Source organism: Halichoeres trimaculatus, unplaced genomic scaffold, assembly GCF_033239565.1.
Source record: "Halichoeres trimaculatus isolate MK-OKI-2021-1 unplaced genomic scaffold, fHalTri1.1 fHalTri1_scaffold_5, whole genome shotgun sequence".
Lineage (NCBI taxonomy): Eukaryota > Metazoa > Chordata > Actinopteri > Labriformes > Labridae > Halichoeres > Halichoeres trimaculatus.
In genome coordinates, this window is record NW_027437183.1 from 6,704,839 (window position 1) to 6,723,863 (window position 19,025).

At 39.1% G+C, this 19,025-nt stretch overlaps 1 protein-coding gene across 2 annotated transcripts in view; it reads left to right on the forward strand.

The window, feature by feature from the left end:
• The window catches only part of znrf3 (zinc and ring finger 3), a 95,189-nt gene that overhangs the window by 71,057 nt on the left and 5,107 nt on the right, over positions 1 to 19,025 (forward strand). Inside the window, exons 3-6 of one of the 2 annotated variants that reach the window (XM_074670521.1) lie at positions 10,462 to 10,536; positions 13,509 to 13,640; positions 15,494 to 15,604; positions 16,998 to 17,165. In XM_074670521.1, the coding sequence (XP_074526622.1) occupies positions 10,462 to 10,536; positions 13,509 to 13,640; positions 15,494 to 15,604; positions 16,998 to 17,165 (486 nt within the window). The remainder of the gene's footprint in view (positions 1 to 10,461; positions 10,537 to 13,508; positions 13,641 to 15,493; positions 15,605 to 16,997; positions 17,166 to 19,025) is intronic. The other variant, XM_074670522.1, reaches the window with a different exon arrangement.

Consider the following 19,025-nt stretch of genomic DNA (forward strand, 5'->3'; position numbering starts at 1 on the left):
TGCGCTGCAGATGGATTTGTAGACACTTAGACACTCTTCCATCCAAAAATTGCAGAAATGGATTCATATTTCTGCTTAAGAATGAAGCCCGGTGATCAACAACTTTCAGCTGGATGCATCTGAACAGTTTGGGATAATTAATAAATACTAAGCGGAGTTTGGATGAAGTCAGAGTGAATAGAAGTTGACATAAACACTGTGGGTGCTCTACCAATGAGAAACATCCAGCTTGTAAGCCTTGCTCCAAAAATTCCTGTACAACCACTTTTAGGAGCAAATTTATTACCCTGGATGTTAATTTGGACCCTAGCTCAAGGGTCTGCAACCTGCGGCTCTGGAGCCTCATTTAGCTCTTTGATTCCTTTGGGGTGGCTCCTTGTAGCTTAAAAAATATTTATTGAAAAAAAGAATTTTTATCTTCTTACAGAGGGTATTGATGATTAAAGACATTGACACTGAATAAAATCATGATTTAAAATTTTGTTGCCACCGCTCTTCTTCACCTCCTAACATCAACAGCCCACTAACTCTCCATGCACTTGTGGCTAACCTCAAGTTTTACAGCCCTGGTAATAAAACTAAATTTCTGAAAAGACAAATGTTGTAAGAAAATAGAGATTTTACTTCTGTGTAGATGGAATTCATCCAACTGCAAACATGCCAGCTTTATATGCCTGCTTGATATGTGTCAAGACATTAGCAAATGACAAAAAATGATGAGTTGGGCACTATTAATTTTAATCAATACATGTTAGTATTCTTTTACCAAAAATATCAGTTTTTCTTTTTTTTCTTTTTTTAACAAATTGTCGAAATGCTTTTTTAATTATTTTTTTTTATTTCACAAAATTTTTCAATTTTTTTTTAATTAAAAAAAATATTTTTTTGCAAATTTGAAGATTAAAAATGTTTTGAAAATTCATGTTTTTATTTAATTTTCCCCTTTTTTTGAAACGTGATGTTTTTATATCTTTTTGAATTTTTTTGAAATATTTAATTTTTTTGCACATTTTTTGAATTTTTTGCAAATTTCCTAAAATAGTTATTTTTTTAAATATATGCAAATTTACCAAAAAAAAATTCAGTTGTTGATGTTAAATTGCACTAAACATGAAAACATTAAAAAAATGTTTACATAATAATTCACTTTTTTTTTTTTTTTTTTTTTTTTTATACACTAGTCTTCATTGCGAAAATAAAGTTGATTTTGTGGCCCTGGTATGACTTTAATCCAGGTGAGCTGAAGCAAAATGGCTTTTGGTTCTTCTATTTTGACTAGGAGATCTGTTCTTTGACTTTTAGGGACTGACTAACCTGCAGAGAGAAGTTTTGAAGATTTAATGTCAGCAGCTCAGCTGGGAAGAATAATAAAGACTGGGAATCTGTTAAAGAGCTGTGAGATCTAAAGCTGTGTAACAGAGAAATGGACAACAATGGAGAAGACTTGGAGGGGCGTGTCCTGAGAAGTGATCTTGAGGTTGAAAGGCCAGCTTTAGAATCTTGAGCTATGATTGGCTATATGCCTGTTCTGGGATCGAGCTTGTGTTTATATATAGGATGTGTCAACAGGTTTGAAGCTTCAGGTGATTTTCTGTCCTGTGTGTGTTGAGTAAACTAAGCACTGAGTGGAGAGCGGTTACCAGCCCCTGTTCTCCTCCAGCGCGACACACAAGTGGATTTTTACGTGCTTCGTAAACAATTTTTATGCAGCTCAAGAAACGGGGACTCGGATGTCCTGGGACTCGTGTAAAACGCTCCAGCCGGGGACTTAACGGCATTCAAATTAATATTAAACAGGAGTTCAAACGTTGGAAGAGGTGAAGGGGAGGGAAAGGAACAATGAACACACACAGTCACCAGAGAGTGTGTGAACTTAGTTTTACCTCTCTTTAACCTGTAATTCAAGTGTGAAATCTTCACAGGGAGGAGTCAAACCTTCAAATCTGAGCAGAGAAGAAGTTATTGGCAGGATTAAACTGAGGAAGGTAGTTTTAGTCAAACTTTTTAATGGCTTCAGAGTAACAGATGTGTGAGTGCAGCAGCAGCAGGAAAGTGATTATTTTAGTTTTATTTAGCAGGGAGTCAAACCTGAAGATTACTTCTCACACTGCCAATATGATTACATGAGGTCTGTGTAAACAGAATGAAGTGTTGTGACAGATTTACAGTCTGCCTGTGATGTGCTGACATCAAACAGTAGGAGATCTGGAAGACGTGAGTAATGTGCTTAAATCTTTCTTGTAATGAAAACGTCAAGATAATACGGATGAAAGAAGCACACGAGGTAGAGAAGAATAAATGAAGGAGAACATAGTTTTCATTTCTTACCCCGGGCTGCACCAGCTTCCAATCAGATGACGCACAGCCACGTCGAAAAACTCTGATTTTATTTTAGCTGAATGTAAATAATGTCTCGGCACACATGAGAGGGAGTGAGGGAAAAATAAGTAGAAGAGGGCGACCACATATAAGAAAATCCATGGGAGAAAAGTATGCCTTTATCTTTTAATAAACCGTAAAGCCAGGAGGCAACATGAAATTACAGCATAATAGCAGAGGAGAGTCTTCTGAAGACTTAATTGCCTTAATTATAGCAGTGCAGAGAGAGGAGAGGGAAAGGAGAGGAAGAGGAGGAGGAGGAGGGAAGCAGAGGAGACGAAAGTAGGAAAGTGTGATAGAGGAACTGCTTCATTAACCAGATGTCGCAAGTGTAATCCAGGTGTGCGTCCGTCTGCCTGTGAGCACTTAAACTTCTGTCGCTGTCGTGTATTTGCACAAATTTAAACACCTATTGTTTCAACACTATCCATGCTCTGTGTGTGTGTGTGTGTGTGTGTGATCCTTTGGTCCACGTGAGAGATGAAGTGAGCGCTACGCTGAGAAAAGTTTCTTCCTCAGATCTTACAAGCTGGCAGGCTCACTTAGGGATGCTAAACATAGCTTTTCATTTTCCTCTGTGTCTAGACGGAGTTCTCAGTACTCTGCTGCGGTTTCTGTTCACTTGGGGAAGGTTGAACCCTAATTCTCATGCCTCCGAGCCAGCGGGAAGTTTGTTTAGGCAGCAGTATTGTGAAGTACCTGTGAAACGGCCCATAGTGCAGAGTTCAGGTTGAGCGCTGAGCTGACTTTTTTAACACAGACATTTGAGCAAAGACTGTTCCCGAGATCGTTTTTCCGCTTTGAGGAAGAATTAGACAGAGTTTTTTCTGTTGCATCTATTAGTGTCTCAGAGTTTCTCAAATTTTATTACATAAATTCTTAAAAAGTACAACTTGCAAATCTCCAAGAGCCAAAAAGGAGCGCTAACAACTGTTGCAAAAACAAAACACTTTTAAGATTTGATTACACAGATGACTAATCAGCACAGCAGATGGGGAAGGAACACAGAGCTCTGTTTCAGCTATGAAAAAAAGTAATCACTGCACCTTCTGCAGACTTTCAGGGTTTTATAATCAATTTGTCCCTGTTTTGTCTTCAGGGAACAACTTCTTTGCTAGCTCTGATCAAGTCCTGCAGATAGAAATCCTCTTCAGCAAAAGTTTACAAGAGTTTTCCTACGACAGGATACCCCTGTATTAAAGCTCCTCTGAGCAACTTTTTGGTTTGTGCCGTTTTTGGTGCTCTCCTGTGGACAAATCAGTACATCTCATTCCGTTGCTCACTTTATCTTTTGCATGTGTGTTTTCTTGCAGAAAAGCAACCAAATGTATCACTTTTTAAAACTTTGAAAATATGAACAAAACCTGTTTCTCTGCAACACAAATCATCCGACACCTACCCCCTGACATCAGTTTATGATGATAAAAAATAGACATTTAGAGGTAATAATCTGTAAGCTGATGGTCTTGTCTGCTTGTCCTCACAGGATCTTTAAACACTTATTTTAATTGAATGAATTTGTTTTTAACTTTCTGAGAAATTAAAGCTCCTGTGAGAAAAATTTATATAATTATGAAACTGAAATTGAATTTGATGTGTCTTTATGAGCTATGAAAGCAAACAAGACAATCAGCAAATCGACTTTTAATTTTCTCTACTCCTATGATTGATTGCTGACACCGCTGCTGCAGGGTAGGTGTCATTTGAGGTGATTTATACCACCCAGCAAAAGCAGGCTTTTATTATTGCATTTTCCACAATAAAGATTCTGTGTGATATATTTGGCTGTTAAAGAAACCATGATGCTATTTATATATATATATATATATATATATATATATATATATATATATATATATATATATATATATATATATATATATATATATATATATATATATATATATATATATATATATTTAAAAGTTCCTTCTCAAGAAAAAAAAAAAGAGTTCCTTACAGGAGCTTTAAGTACTGAAATGTCTCTGTGGGACCTCAGCAAGAAACTGCTCTTGGTAAGAATTCAATAGCTTTGAATTGCTGTTTTAAGATGCTTATAATTCCCATTTCATAGCTTAAAATGTATTTTTAAATCCATAAACTGCTCCAGCTTTGCAATGATTGAGGTGAAGGTTCAACATTTCACTCATAAAAGCAGGGCAGCAAAAGAAGTCAAGTGGTATAAAATGAATACACAGAGAGACATCGTGCCTTCGTGGCAGTACAGTCCTTGAATAAATATCACGAGTTACTACCCACCACTGCTTTTATCCACTTTATATCTATTCAGGGTTTGCAGTCATGTTTCTAGAAACGTTAACTGTCCCTCTTTTCTCTCTGATGCCTGAATTGATACTTCATCAGATTGTTCATCTTTGAGGTATCAGATTCCTCAATGATAATGTCTTTGTGTTTTAATCTCATGTCTAGATCATGAATAAGAAGATGAAAAAAGTCCTCTTTTATCCACTTAGCCCTGATTAGATGAGCCATCAGACGCTCTTAAAGATTCCTGCTCAATCCTGTATTAAAGTTTGTGACTGATCCACGTCTTTGTGAGGTTTGCAGCAGAGGACTGAATCTCTAATTATTTTTTGCGATTATATCTCATTTACGAGGGTGTTCTGAAGCTGCTAAACTACGTCTGCTCAACTTGACACAGCCTTCATAAAACTTTATCTCCTATTTCAAGCTGAAAATACTGTGAAACTTTGCTTTACCACAAGTTGTCACCTGTCATCTGTGTTTGTTTACATTGGGGTAGTAGTGACCGAAGCTAGAGCCGAAGCTAGCGCCAGGTGACATAATATATGACTAGGATTCTGCGGCTACAATTATAAAACTGACTAATCTAAAAACTCAAAACTGAAATCTTATAAAGTAGTTTTGTCTAATTTTAAGTAAAAACTGTCTTATCATACTTGATATGAGCCACGTTCAACTGTTCAGTCCAGAAAATGCTGTTTTTTCAAGTTATTTAAAGATAAATATGAGGTCTGAATTGCTTGTAATAAGTAAAAAAAAATCTGCCAATAGAACAAAAATCATTTGCGCTAAAATTTCCTTGAAACTAGAATAATGTCTTGATACAAGTAACTTCTATATTGTTTCATTGGCAGATTTTTTTGACTCATTACAAGAATTCAGACCTCATTTTTGTCTTTAAATAACTAGAAACAAGACATTTTTCTGGACTGGTCAGGGGAATGTGGCTCATAATAAGTCTAAAAAGGCATTTTCTACTGAAAATAAGACAAAAACACTTGATAAGATTTCAGTTTTTTGCAGTGCATTTCCTTTGGAGCTTTACCACTTGAAACTCAAACAGCCACTGCTTCTGAAGAAAACAATATTTCATCAGTCGTGTCAAAGTCTGAAGAAGAAAACACTCCTGAAGTAATAAGTATTAATTCCCCTATTGTTTTTATGTGTTTTTGGGAAGGAGATGTGTCATCATTTTTAGGAGAAACAGTTTGCCTCTGGCTGCATTTTTGTTGTCATCAGGCAAGTCCCTGCACTGCAGCTCGGGCCTGCCTGAGTGGAGATTCTTTAGGAGGGAGATCTCTTTCTTCTCAAAGCGTCTTACCAAGAGCTATTAATTATTAACCAGGAGAGCTAACATCAAAGGAGCAGACTAGTACTGAATTAAATGTGGGCTGGAGCCTGGCAGTGTAGAGCTGAGAGAAAAACTGGGTGAGAGGGAAAAGCCGAGCGCGATTTTTCACTGCACTCGCTTTTGAACTTTCCAAGCAGAAAAAAAAAGGGAGAGGGAAGAAAGAAAAGAGCGGTGTTAGTTTATGTAAAGGAGATAGAGAGACAGTTGGAGCGTGTATCTATGGTGTGTGTGTTTCTGTTTTTAATGCTGTGCTGTTTGACGAGGCTTTCACACACTGCTGGGAAAGATTGAATCAGTTAACAGGGTTAATTAGTCTTTAATGAGCTATGAAAGTCTGATTCATAAACATCTTATCTGTGGATTAAACCAAGAGGAAATCTAATTCACACACAGCTGAAACACTTAGTCAGGCTGTGTGTGTGTGTGTGTGTGTGTGTGTGTGTATGTGTGTGTGTTATCCTAATGCTGGTTTACACTCAGAGCTGAATTAACAGAGCACTACAAATGGCGTCCTCTTCATTAAAGGCTGTTTGTCCGTCTGGTGGAGTGTCTTTATCCAAACCTACAAACGTACCAAAGAGACCCAGCTCTGCCATACATGAACTAAAAATGTTCTATTTTTAGACTCTGTTATCAACAGTATTGATTCTGAAACTGCAGATCAGATTTTTAGCAGACATGGTTTCCAAAGTAAACAGAAGCTACACACACCGCCTCTTGGAAAACTCAATTTGATCATCAACACTTTTGAAATAGTAATAAAGAAAAAAACTAGTAACTCTTAGTGGTAACAGAACAGTATGGAAGAATTTTTTTTACTATAAAAAGAAATAAAAACACAAAAGAAAGATTTTTTTAACAGTTGTTTTTACTCCTTTACCTCCCCAACTACAACTGTCCAGGGTCAGGTTGGGTCCAACCAACACCTCAAGATCCACATAGGAAGAATCCCAATGCTGACACTGATATACTCAAGAGATATCAACGACTCTTAGACTTTATGTTTATAAATATGAAGGATGTGAGAGTCCAGAAAGGTTGTCCAAACTTTATTCAGCCATTAATCACTCATCAGAACACACAATACTTCAATTTCTCTCCTTCAAAATAAAAGCCCCCAGATGATAACTGAAATTCTCATAGCCCTTACCTGTAGGGATGGGTACCAAATTGAGTACTTTTCAAAAAAAATGTATATATTACCACATTAACATGCACAAAGCATCGAAAACTGGTACCGATGAGTACAGATACCGATTGCCAGGTACCGAGCATCAGTACCATTTCATTTCAAACGTGAAAGGTACCCATCCCTACTTACCTGAGACTTGTAATAGCTTACATTATGTTGCTTTCGCTCCACATACTTTCTCAGAGTGTGTTGTCATTGCCTGGAATTGGCTAACAATGCTAACAACTGACGTCATTTCTAGCTCTAACCTCTGACTTCAGAGGCAAATGAGACCCCTCATAGGTTTCATATCATGTGCTGCAGCTTCTCATTTTCACCAGACACCAAATGAATACTGACAGAAAATCCAGCACTCTGAAGTTCTGACTGATGCTGTCTTCAGTCCAGGATGGCTCCTCAGAAACAGGCTGCTCAGGATGGAGTGGTGGAGCTGATTTTATGAATGAACTGAAGCCTGGAAAAATGTGAACTGAAGGACAGGCAGATTGAGATACTATGGGACAGGTTTTTATAAATCCATGCACTAATATTTTTATGATTTAGGACAGTAAGGAGGGAAACATTACGGGGAAATTAGTCAAACATAGAAGTAGGGATGTTCTGATTGATACACTGAGAGGTATCAGCGTCTGATATGGCTATTTTAGGAGGATCAGATAGTGTTGGATTTTGTTGAGTGATTGGGACCAACCAAATGCTTTACGGCTGCTGTAAATCAAACCACATTGTAAACATGTCCACTGTGTGGGACTACTTCTCTTTGGGAAGCAATGATAGTAAAACAGCGTCATGCAACATTTGTAAAGTGAGTGTTCCTCAAGGAGATACCATCATGGCTCACTTATGCAAAGCAAATATGATTTATTATTTACAACAGAATCACCCAATGGAGAATGGGATTTATAAGAGAAAGGTATGGATGGAATCGAAAGTCGAAAAAATCTGTATCGGAACATCTCTACAAGGCAAATGCTTCAAAGGTCCTGATGATGCTTTGCTAAAATAGAGCTTCAACATGACCAAACTAAGAGAGACGTGTCACAATTTTGTAGTTTCAGCATTTTCTAAAGAGAAACCTGCTCTCCACTTTGACATAATACACACATGCTTTCCTCCGTACACTTTTATTCACAAGTGTTGCAATACATTATAATTAATTGAACTTAAAATCACTTTTAAATGGCGCAAGGTGATGAATGTGAAAAAATAGAGTGACATAAAAGCTGTGTTTCCACCTAGCAGACCGGTTCGGTTCATCTCAGTATGGCGCGCATTTTGCTGCGTTTCCACTGAGTTATCCCGGGACAAATCCCCAAATAACCGAGACGAGCGGGCCTACTTTTTTGGGACCCTTTCGTATGGGTGCCAAACTGAACCGATTCGCTCTTGGAAGGTGGAGCAACACACTGCAGACGGTTGATTGGTCAAAAGAATCGTCACTTACCCCGACAGCTGCTACATTTCTCCTGGTGGCACAGACTTCTCTGAAACAAAGCTTGATTGCACTTTGTAACAGAGAGCTACATGCCAATCACAGAGAGGACAAAATGCTGCATGTCTTCCATCTATGCTCTTTGTTTACTGTGTCGCGTTTTTCTTCTTTGTTGGATTTAATAGCGGGGTAAGCTGCTACGGTGTCACGCTATTGTTTAACAGCTACAGCTTTCGGCATCCGGCTTACACGCCGCTTACCACAAGAGGGCACAGTTTTGCTGTGGAAACACAAATGGGATCAGGCTTAACTGTACCAAACCGTCCCAAGCCATACTGAACCGACCTGGACTGCTTGGTGGAAACACAGCTATAGTGAGCAGGTTGTTAAAGCTAAATGTAATGCTTGATGCAAAGCAATGTTTTCCTATTTTTTCTAAGTTTTCTCAATGTTAAAAAAACAAACGTCTCATTTAATGGACTACTTCCTGCACTCTGATATGATCCGAGGAAAAGAAGGATGGAGATTAAGAGCCAGCGTGGCTCTGAATCTCTAGCCAGACTCTTCTCCTCTGTTGTGCCCAAATGGTGGGATGAATTACCTAACTTAATGATCTGCAGAGTCTCTTTCTACTGTGCAGTAAGTCTGCGATTAAAGCAGCCACACTTAGCCATGGGGTTGTTCGTAACTGTGGTCTTCTATTGAGGAGTAACAGTTTGTTGCTGGTCTAATGGCCAATCAGAATCAATGGTGTGACACAGCTTTTTGACATGGGTCAAGTTGTGTTTCCTGAGGCTGGTTGCAAATCCTTCCAAAAGATACATCAACGTCTCATATCTGGATGGTGCGTTTGCAGAAATGAGCATCCCAAGTCGTGAAAAAGATCAACTGCCTCGCCCGCACATCCTACCTCTCCCCCTTTCCTCTCCTCGCTCCGTCTGTGTCCTCTGTAAGTGCCCGCTGACTGCAGCTCCGACACTCTCCAGCCACTCTCCAGCAGAGTCACAGCACTGTACATTGTCACTTTGATCTTCACCCCCCCACACCCCTTCTTCCCTCCAGTTATGAGGAGCGCTGGCATGAACCCAAGGGCACTTGATAATACCAGGATATGATCCTAGCCACGCTATTTTAGATCATGTGGTGCAGACATCAAAACGCTGTCTAAATAGGGCGCCGTGGATCAAGCTGGGTGAGAACTGGTTGTAGGGCAAAGCAGGAGTTAAGATAAAGGAGCTGGGTTTTTTTTTCCTTCTCCCCCTGTAGAGGGGAAGCCAATTTGGATTCTGTGAGGAGATACTCAGGGTTATGCAGATCCAAGCATTTCCTTTATCTTTTGCCTTCAGCAGAAGTCTTCAAAAGAGCTCTGTGCTGCTGACTTTCCCTGCTCTCAGATGAAAGAGGCTCACTTTTTAAGCAGCTGGAAATCCTTGATAACTTTATTCAACTTTCCTGGGCGCGCACGGCAGAATTCAGTTCAGCTCCTTGTCGTGTAGAGTTGCATCACACGGGGTTGTGCATGCATTAGCTCCTGACGGGATGAAGCTGACATCGTGAAAACTGCAGAGGAACCGAGGCTCAGACCACATGTGCAACTTAGCAAATCTCATCATTGTGTTGCTGACTTCTCGCCTGTTGCTTCTCCCTCTTTGGTCACTCTGCATGTGGTTACAGTAAGGCAGACGACTCCCTCTAGTGGTCTGAATTTTAATGTGAAAACTAAATCTTAAAAAGTAAAGCTCCTGCTCAAAATGTGAGCATGCAGACTTTGTTTTTTAATCTTTTCTGTTGCTGTTTTGAAATATTTTGATCTAATCAAATGCTTTTGTTGTGTGTTTCCAGGCAAAGAGAGCGGTGCAGCGGGGAGCCACAGCTGTCATCTTTGACGTGTCGGAGAATCCAGACGCCATCGACCAGGTTTGTGCTCACCTTCAAGTGTTTTAGTGACACAGAAAAGCCAAGCTCTGCAGCAGCAGCGTGCCCTACCTTTCTGCAAACAATGATCCGTCTATCTTTAGTTCTGCGGATCAGCCTCGCTCATTCAAGCATCCTGCGTCTTTTGAGCGCTTTAACTCGTTTTCCTGCTCTCTGTGAGGACTGAAAATGAATATCCAGGGTTCAGCTTTCACTAGACCATGACCAAACTCTCTCTGTTGAGCTCATAATTGCACAGGTAGCACACATTACCTCATCCCCTGAGACTATGGATCTGTCTTTGTGTGTGTGCATTTTGTGGGAGCGCACATAAGCTTACAGTAAGAACAAAGTGCATTTCACGTCTCACACACCCAGACGCTCACATTCCTCCTCCTTCCACTCTTTTCTCGCTCCTGTGTCGTTGCCGTTTGGAGGTATAATACAAGACTTTGCCTTTGTCGCAAGAATTCTCCTGTGGTATTCATCCTTGCCACACCAGGCCTGGACTTGCAGGTTTTTCTTTTTTCTTTTCCTCCCTCCCTCCCTCCTTGCCTCCTCTCCTCTGCCGCTGGGTCGTAAAGCGCGTAGCTGAGAGATAAAAGGGATTGCGCAGAAACCACATGAAAGGCAGCGCTGGGCGGCTGTGTTAAATTCCCCCGAGAGGCTTTTCCAGTCAGAGCGGCCCGATCAGCACAGACAGGACCCACAAGGCCGAGGGGCAGGGAGGAGGAGCTTAGGGAGAATTAAGGTCCTGGGGCTGAAATTAGGAGTAGCTTCACAAAGTAAACGTACTTGACCTTCTTTTTCTTTCTCACTTAATACTGTTTATCAACAGTATCTCTACAAGTGGAGCTTACAACTGCCTTCACACTGTTTTTACTTTTTCATGGGTTAATTATTTGTCAGAGGCTAAACTCAATCCTTGGTGGAGTCATACCTCAAAGCAGGAGATCAAAAGTTTTAAAGTCTATACTTTTAAACCAGAACGTAGAGTGCTTCACCGGGGAACATGACGACAGCAGAAGAAATAGAAATGCGAATATCCTCGGTATTTCCCCTGGGCTTTTCAAATTACAGATTCCAACCAGCAGACGAAAGAGGAGCGCAGAAAGAGGGAGAGGATGAATAAAGGAGCATGTCAACTCACTCTAAAGCCAGCACTCACTACTCACTGACTGTTTCCTGCTGCTCCGTCTGACACACTGCGACCACAGTTTCCATGTCTTCAGCTTTGAGGTCGTTTTTCTCTGGATGGTGAAGTAGAGGATGATGTGAATTCAGGAAGTGGTTCACAAGCTTTTCCCTGAACGACCCCTGGAAATAAATCTGTGTCTTGAGAAAAAATTGACCCCTACAAACCATATAGTGTGTGGTGCTAGGTGTTTTAGTTATTTTCTGATAAAAGGCTTTTTTGGACACTTTTCTGTCTGCCTTGGTATTATAATATTAGACTTTATTTTATCTGACAACCGTTTGACTTTTCTGTTTTGTATATACTTGTTGCGGCATTTCACTTTAACGCTATGCTCAAGCAGCAAAGACACATCCAGTTTTTTTTTTCGGTTGTTGTTTTTCTGTTTTGCTATCAATATAAATCAATATACTTAAAAGGTTAAACTGTAAATAAACAAACATGAAGTAAATTGATGGGGGAAAAAAAGAATCCTGCAGAAATGCAGTTTTTCTTATCCCATATCCTCAAAACACCTTATTTCATTGGCAATCCTTATGTGCATAGAAGGATTTTTGTTTCAAGATTTAGCCTTTAAATCAAGATCTTTGCATTTCAGTGCACGTGTTTGACCGTGTGACATACTTGTGATAGGGAATGGAATGCAGTTATGTGGCAAACTATTTTTAATGTTTTAAAATATTATTATTATTATTATTATTATTATTATTATTATTATTATTATTATTATTATTGATTAAAATAATAATAATAGTAATTATTATTATAATTATTATTGTTATTATTATTATTATTACAATATAATTATTTTTATTATAATTTTTTAAAAAAATATTTATTTATTTATTTTGGCTTCTGGCTATGTAAGATACTTGATTCTTATTGGTCAAAACGCCTTGACGATATGAGTGATGTCAGAGTCAGTTTGTTCAGGTCATGTCAACTTAATCCGTGAAAAAACGTTAATATGAAGAGTTTAAACCATAGAGCATAAGATGAGCTAATAAATGTTGGTTTCCGTTAGCATTGTATCTATAAGCATTGAGACTAAATGTGGCTAAAACCAGACTTTTGTAAGTAATTACGTCTCCCACTAATATTTTCGCACCAAATCCTGAAAAGAAAATGAAAATTAAGCTGTTATTATTGTGACAGCATTTAGTGTAAAACAACCACAAAACGGGAAGAACCAAATGAAAAAAAAACTTTATAACTGTACGCATCCAGTTTATATCATCGTCTCTTACCCACCGTTACTGACTCTTTAAATACTTCGACACAGTGTCACGTGTTGACACCTATAGTTGATGTATGTAAGCTGTCATTGTGCATTAAGTAATAATGCTTCACTCTAAAGGCTGAATTTTTTTTATAATTATAATATCTGCAAAATTGGTCTTATAAGCTTCTGGTTTGGCTTAACAGTTTAAGTGTACACCTCATAGTGTATGAAGTCTGGGGTCCTCACATTATTGAATAAAGGCAAAAAGTTTAGATTCTTTAAAAAAGGTTTACATAAAAGCTCATAGTTTAAGATTTCGTTACTTCCAATTTTTGATACAGCTTTAAAAAAAAAACAAAAAAAAACAAAAAAAAAACCCACTGGACTACATTTCCCATAATGCACTAGAACTACTAAAAAGCTGTTTTCACTGCCTGACACCTCCTGACCAAAGTGAGCTTGATGTATGACATTAGACATGAGATCCTTTCACAAATCAGACCAGAGAAACAGTTCACATCTTGTTTGTATTGATCTATCTTCCTCTCTTCTCCTCAGCTCAACCAGGTGGCCGAGGATCCCCTGAAGCGACCGGTGGTTTACGTGAAGGGCAACGACGCCGTAAAACTGATGAACATCGTCAACAAGCAGAAAGTCGCTCGTGCTCGGATACAACACAGACCACCGAGGGTAAGAGCTTCACGCCAAAACCCCTAAACCACCGTGCGGTGATGTGTGTGTTCATGTGTGTGTTTGCGACTAATCTGAGGCACATGTGAGGAGTATGAGGACGAGGAGGGCGTCTGTGAGTCCAAACAGTGCTCAGAAGTTTGTGAAGACGAATGAAGAATTCCAGCTGTGAAATGTGACCTCTTCGTTCAACCTCCAGCTCGGCTGCCTCCAGGCCGAGGAGTATTTCACAGAGCCACGAGAGATTAATATCAGCCGTTCAAAGAGCTGTTTGTTTGCTCTGAATATTTGATAAGAGACCAGCACACTTTGAGGGCGAATAACTTGACATAATGAAAGCCCGAGAGAAAGGACGGGCTGATAAGAGACATTTTTTCTGATGAGGAATAAAACAGTCTGCTCTTTCTCAGCCAGTTGTTTGAAGTTGCTGGAAATGCTCGGCAGCTGAAGTCAGAGGAATCTTACTTCTCCTGAGAAACAGACAATTACAGTTTTATCACTAGTCTTCCCACGTATTACAACAAAGCGAAGCAGAAAACATGTTTTAATGAAGAGATGGCTGTTTTATCAGAAAGAAGAGCAGTATTTTTTGATACTCTCAGCACTGCACTTGCAAAAAAAAACAGATATCTTATCAAGTGTTTTTGTCTCAGTAAAAGGTGCTGTGAGGAGTTTGAAAGTGATCTTGATAAAGTCTCTCTTCTAGATATATACCTGATCGTAATCCACACTTTGAAATGAGATTATCAGCACCAATATTGCTGGTTATAGGTTATTATAACTTCCAGTTGTGTTGGGAATCAACAGACTTCACCAGCTCTCTGATGGCAGTTGGTAAACAATGATCACCATGGCAACTTCTGACACACAGGATTACATTTTAACAGCGTTTAAGACATCAGACTTGCATTTTCCCTCAGTCAGGTCATTATTTCCATAAATGTTCTTTAAAATTTAATTAATTCCTTTAATTTTTGAATAGATGCAGCCATTTGAACTTTATTTCATTTATCCATTCCATTGATTCATCCAAGAGTTCATGTCAGGCTAATTCAGCATTCTGCATTAGCAGTTAAGCGCAAGCTTTTCAGGACTTCTTACAACAATTTTCAGACATATCTTCAGTCAATCATGTTCAGTATCAGCATTAGCAGTTCAGCGCAAGTTTTTTAAGACTTCTTTCTACCATTTTCAGACATACCTTCAGTCATTCATGTTCAGCGTTCTGCATTAGCAGTTCAGCGCAAGCTGCTTCAGCATTCTGCATTCACAGCGCAATTTGTTCAGAAATTGCTTTTCTAGTTTAGGACGGTGTGCAAGGATCCAGTTCACAAGGTAGCGAGGGAGTGCAATCAAATCATCCTCCCCATAACATCTTTAAGTTGAAATTGTCTTGTTATACTTAATATGAGCCACATTCAACTGATCAGTCCAGAAAAATGTCTTAAAACAAGTAACTTTTCTCTTGTTTTATTGGAAGATATTTTTTTTACTTGTTACAGGGAATTCAGACCTGATTTTACTGGACTGATCAGGTGAATGTGGCTCATATTAACTCTAAAAAGTCATTTTATACTGAAAGTAATACAAAATTACTTAATAAGATTCCAGGTTTTCCAGTGTGCTTGTTGCAGGTGCATGCTCAAGAATAAGAAAATCAGGTGATCACTAATAAGGCTCCATTTTTCATTTATTTGCATGATAAGGCAGCGTATGACTCACATCATTTCCATCTCAAACAGTCAGATTAATGGATTTGGAATGTGTTCCTGCAAAAAGGAGCAGCTTTTCTCCTCATCTACGAGAAGAGTATTTGACAAATCTGTGTTTCTCCCCCTCTCCTTTCCCCACAGCAGCCCACGGAATATTTCGACATGGGCATCTTCCTGGCGTTCTTCGTGGTTGTGTCGCTGGTTTGCCTCATTCTGCTCATCAAGATCAAGCTCAAGCAAAGGAGGAGCCAGGTGAGTGTCTGAACACACGCTCTTTCACCACCACAGCTGAAGTCTGAGGGCTGACACCTCAGAGTAATTCTCCATGTTTGGGTCATAAAGGAGCACAAAAACACACCCAGAAGCTCAGGTGATTAGTCAGGCGACGGCAGCGCTGCCGTTGATTGATTCCTCTCGTGTGTTGATAAAAAGCTCTCAGTGGAGGCTGCGTGAATCGGGATAAGCGTTTAATTAACCCTGATGAGAGGTTGGCTGCTGGAGCCAAAGGCGCAGAAATGTTGTGACAGAGCAGGAAAACAGTAGCGGCATCTGTTAAGACAGGTGTGCACAAGTGCGTGCGTTTGTGTGTGTGGGTGTGTGTGCGTCACAGCAGTAGATGACACGGTCGTGACTTCTTTCAGTGGTTAATTAGCAGCTCACACCGGGGGCGGCTCTGTCACATGTAACAACCTTTCCTCTTCGAAAAGTGAAAAATTAATGAGCTGCTTGTGAAGTAAACATTGCTAATACAATATAGATACTTTCTTTTTTTTAAACTCGATTTGAGCTTAACAAGCTGAGAAAACTTCTGAGGATTGTGAGTGGAGTGAAAGCTTCCTCCAGAGTTTTCCCTCAAACACTACAGTTAATTACAAACTGCACTGACAGGCTCTTAAGCCCTCAATTTAGATATCTGTCGAAACAGAGACGTTTTTGTGGAAGATTTAAAAATAAATTCCAGAGGAGGGAGATTTTTATTTGATTTGCATAAGAAGAAAAAGAGTCCAGACTTTCAGTATGACTGCTAGGATTGAATAAAATCTATCAAAGTTTAAAGAATCCTCCACAGCTGGTCTTTGTCCTCTATATTTGACTTTTCTTTCAATCTCATTCTTGGCCTGAAAACTCTCATTCTGAGCTTAGTTATAAATATATTGTCTCTTGATGAGCATGGTGAACATAAAGTTTAAAAACGTACAATCATTCAGCTCTGCAAAGAGAGAAACACCCTTCGAAGACCTCAAATATAAATAACTATAAATCACAAAATCTGCAACACATGCGCATCATTCGGTTTAATCCAAATGAGTAGTTTGGCATGTGTCGTGATCAGTCGCTATATTTCATGAGTAACATTTGAAAGGGAAACATGTCGCAAATTACAGATGGAAAAGACACTAAAGAGAGGATAAAAACTTCCTCTTCTTATTTATTTCTCCAGAACGAGTTGCACCCATTAAATTTTGCGAAATCAAAATAAATCCTGGGTCAGGATAAACTATTAAACTCCTCTGATCAACAAAAGCTGTCTTGCACCAACAGGAGAGTTTTTATACCAACTGTTTTGGCCGTCTCTGTTCCACAAAGCTTCAAAGACCTGACTATTCTCACGACATCCCACCTTCTTCCTCCTCCTCCTCCACAGAGCTCCATGAACAGAATGGCGAGCCAGGCCCTGGAAAAGATGGAGACGAGGAAGTTCAAGGCCAAAGGGAAGGGCCAGCGTGAAAGCAGCTGTGGAGCCTCAGACTCCCTGAGCAGCAGCTCGACGTCCGACTGCGCCATCTGTCTGGAGAAGTACATCGACGGGGAGGTAAGAGGAGACGGGAACACTTAATCTAGCTTCTTTTTTTTGTGTCAATCCGGGACATCTGGATCAGAGGATTCAAACATCTGTAGTCATTATTGACACAAATATCGTGTTTCTTTTCATGCAAACTGCTTTAAACCCCATGAAATTCATACAGCTTTTAAAGTGTTGTAATTTAAGCTTGTAAAGTGAAAAATCCAGGTACAAACCTTTGACAAAAATGATTCAGCCCTCAAGTGACAATGGGATCTTATTTCTAAATGTCATTATTATTAATATTCATACCTTTCACAAGCTCATTTAAGTGAGATGGTGCCAATCTGTGGAAGAGATGTAGGGGTTGAGTAGATAAGCCTACTCCAAGAAGACAAACATAGAATTATGATAGTCAAGACACACTGTCACAAATACATTGAGAAGTTGTATTTAGCATTTTTTAAAAAAAAGCTTGTCGTGAACTTTGAAAAACTTTGGCAACACTATTGCAGCAGAAACAGAAAATTGTCTGTTGAGCAGCAACCACTAAAATCTGTTTGCTTTGTTGTATCTAGGTCCTCTTTTCTCTGAGAAGTTTTGTTTTTGTCAGTTATTAGAGGTTAAAAACGAGGCTTTGCATCACGTTTAACGATGATTGACAGCTGCCGTTCTTGTGGTTTTTTTGGGGGGGGTGTAGTAAAGTATGTGGAAAGGTAGAGCCAAGAAGAGATTAGACTCTTGAAGGAAAAAAAATATTATTATTTTTGTCACCTGGCTTCACTCTGATTCTCTGTGATTCTCTCTGAGTCCCTCATAATCTCTACTGCGCAGACTCTGGCTGCACAACTGTTGCCAATGGAGGCGCCTGTGACGGGGGTATTTTGGCTTCAAAACTATACAGTTGTAAATTGCAGAGCCACACTGTTCACTCTGTATACAGTCTGTGGTACACTTCTGTTTAGACTTTTGGCTGTTAAAGAGCTGATAATTTTCTTGGGTGTTAGTTAAGGAATATAAATATAGGACTTTTACAAAGTGGGTGAACACTTCATTTGAATAATAAAAAAATAAAAAAAATTTTTAGTATAGAAATTTTCAAAACTGGGTTACATAACAGAATAAAAAACAAACAGTATACAAAAATGGTGAAACACCAAATATGACAGAAATAAAACAGAAAAAGAAAAAAAGATAACAGATTAAAGCAATTAAAGTTCAAAGATTACACATCCTGTCTGTGACACTGCCTGAGAAAGGATTAAAACGGTATTTGAGTTTTAAAAGATGCTTTAAAAAAATCACCTGTAAAAGTAGATAAAATGTAAAGACATTGAAAAGAGGAAAAAGTCTGCCAATCTGAACTTGATGACAAAACTGTTGTGACCTTAATGAAAACGCACAGGGTGAAAAAACAAACATACAACCCAAAAATGATTCAGTTTTACTGTAGCTGTGATAAAATTTCCAGTATTTTGTTCATTTAAGTAGTATCTGTGTCATTTTCGTCACAGTCAACATGTTTGTTAATCTGAAAGTAGAATCAAAATATAAGACAAACTACAAAAATAACCATGTTTGTTCGTTTTCACCGAGCAGCAGCCAAACCTTTGAACTCAGGCGGTGTGAGTGTAGTTTCATCCACACACCGAGCGTTGTTTTCTTTCCATCCATACTCTGTAGAAACATAATGCAGTGATGTGGACAATAGAATGGAAGTTCCCCTGATGTGCTCGGGGACCGCAGTCCTGCGATCTTCGGTGACGTTCTTTCCGCCGTCTTTTTAGTTGTTTGCTTCAGTCTTTCAGAGCACCTGGAGAGATAACGGTAGCCAGACTGCTTTGGGCTGTGATTATACTTCCTGTTTTCCCACTGTGGCCTTCTTTAATC